Source organism: Vigna angularis, chromosome 5 (genome assembly GCF_016808095.1).
Source record: "Vigna angularis cultivar LongXiaoDou No.4 chromosome 5, ASM1680809v1, whole genome shotgun sequence".
Classification (NCBI taxonomy): domain Eukaryota; kingdom Viridiplantae; phylum Streptophyta; class Magnoliopsida; order Fabales; family Fabaceae; genus Vigna; species Vigna angularis.
In genome coordinates this window covers 538,290-539,800 of record NC_068974.1, presented here as the reverse complement: position 1 = coordinate 539,800, position 1,511 = coordinate 538,290, and the positions used below count along the sequence as shown (strand labels likewise).

The 1,511-nt window shown below is 46.1% G+C and overlaps 1 protein-coding gene across 1 annotated transcript; it reads left to right on the top strand.

Annotated features, from left to right (window-relative positions):
• Nucleotides 1–520: 520 nt before the first annotated feature.
• Nucleotides 521–1,147, top strand: LOC128196494 (uncharacterized). Its single transcript, XM_052877559.1, has one exon. The coding sequence runs from the start codon at nucleotides 521–523 to the stop codon at nucleotides 1,145–1,147; it is 627 nt and encodes a 208-aa protein (XP_052733519.1).
• Nucleotides 1,148–1,511: the final 364 nt, after the last annotated feature.

The following is a 1,511-nucleotide window of genomic DNA, read 5'->3' as shown; positions in this document are numbered from 1 at the left end:
ATCTTGCTTGACCTGTCAACGTGCAAAGGCTGAACACCAACGACCAGGCGGATTGCTTCAACAATTTGAGATTCCTGAATGGAAGTGGGACAGCATTTCCATGGACTTTGTGACTCATCTACCACGAACGGTTAGGAATCATGACTCAATCTGGGTGATCGTGGACAGACTAACGAAGAGCGCCCACTTCCTGCCCGTGAACTTGAAGATGTCGATGACTAATTTGGCCAAATTGTATATAAGTGAGATCGTTCGTCTGCATGGAGTGCCTTTAAGCATAGTTTCTGACCGAGACACGAGATTTACATCTCGGTTTTGGCAATCCTTACAAGGTGAATTGGGAAGCAAGCTGTAGATGAGTTCAGCATATCATCCGCAAACGGACGGCCAATCTGAAAGGACTATCCAGACGCTGGAAGACTTGCTGAGAACGTGCGTCCTAGACCACTTAGGCGCATGGGATGAAGTCTTGCCACTAGTAGAATTCACGTACAACAATAGCTATCAGTCGAGCATAGGTATGGCGCCGTTTGAAGCTCTCTATGGGAGGAAATGCCGAACGCCACTTTGCTGGTTCCAGGAAGGAGAGAACGTGCTAACTAGACCTGAACTCATCCAACAAACAACCGAGAAGGTTAAGTTGATCCAAGATAGACTAAAGACGTCCTTGAGCAGGCAGAAATCCTATGCGGATAGAAGAAGAAGACCTTTGGAGTTTGCTGCAGGAGACCATGTGTTTTTGAGACTCAATCCGATCACTGGAGTAGGCAGAGTCGTTCGTCCAAAGAAGCTGTCTCCCAAGTTCATAGGGCCGTATCAGATTTTGAAGAAGATTGGACCAGTGGCCTACGAACTTGCCTTGCCTCCCCAGCTATCAAACCTTCATCCTGTCTTCCACGTCTCACAACTCAGAAAGTATATAGCCAATCCCTCTCATGTCCTAGAACTGGAAGACATTCAACTACAACCGAACCGAACGCTGGAGTTGCAACCAGTCCGCATTGAAGACGTTCGCACCAAGCTACACAAGAGAAAGGACGTTCGTCTAGTGAAAGTTGTGTGGGACGCTAAAACTGAAGATTCAACGTGGGAGGTGGAGAGTGCAATGAAGGATATGTATCCGCATTTGTTTACATGTAATTTATGAATTTTCGAGGACGAAAATTTTTGTAGTTAGGGAGAATGTGAGACCCTGGAAATTTAACTCTGTAAATTACATATCATATCATCATTAATGCAACCCACAATCAATGTTTAATCCCCTTAAAAACCCACTCCCAACTCTGATTTCATCTCTGCTGTGCACGAAAAGCTGAGCCAAAAATCATTTCTCTGGAAAACATTAAAAACGCACCAATCTTTGCATGCACGCACGCCACGTGTCGCGGGAGAAGCTTCCAAAGCAGGGTTTGGTGTGCAGGTGGCAGGATGGGAGACGCTCATCCGTTTTGACGTGGCAATCCACAAAATCGGAGTTTTGAGAAACTCTCTCTCACTTGCATGCACACTTC

Coding starts and splice junctions, on each gene's coding strand:
- LOC128196494 (XM_052877559.1), top strand. CDS start 521: ATGGCGCCGTTTGAAGCTCTCTATGGGAGGAAATGCCGAACGCCACTT.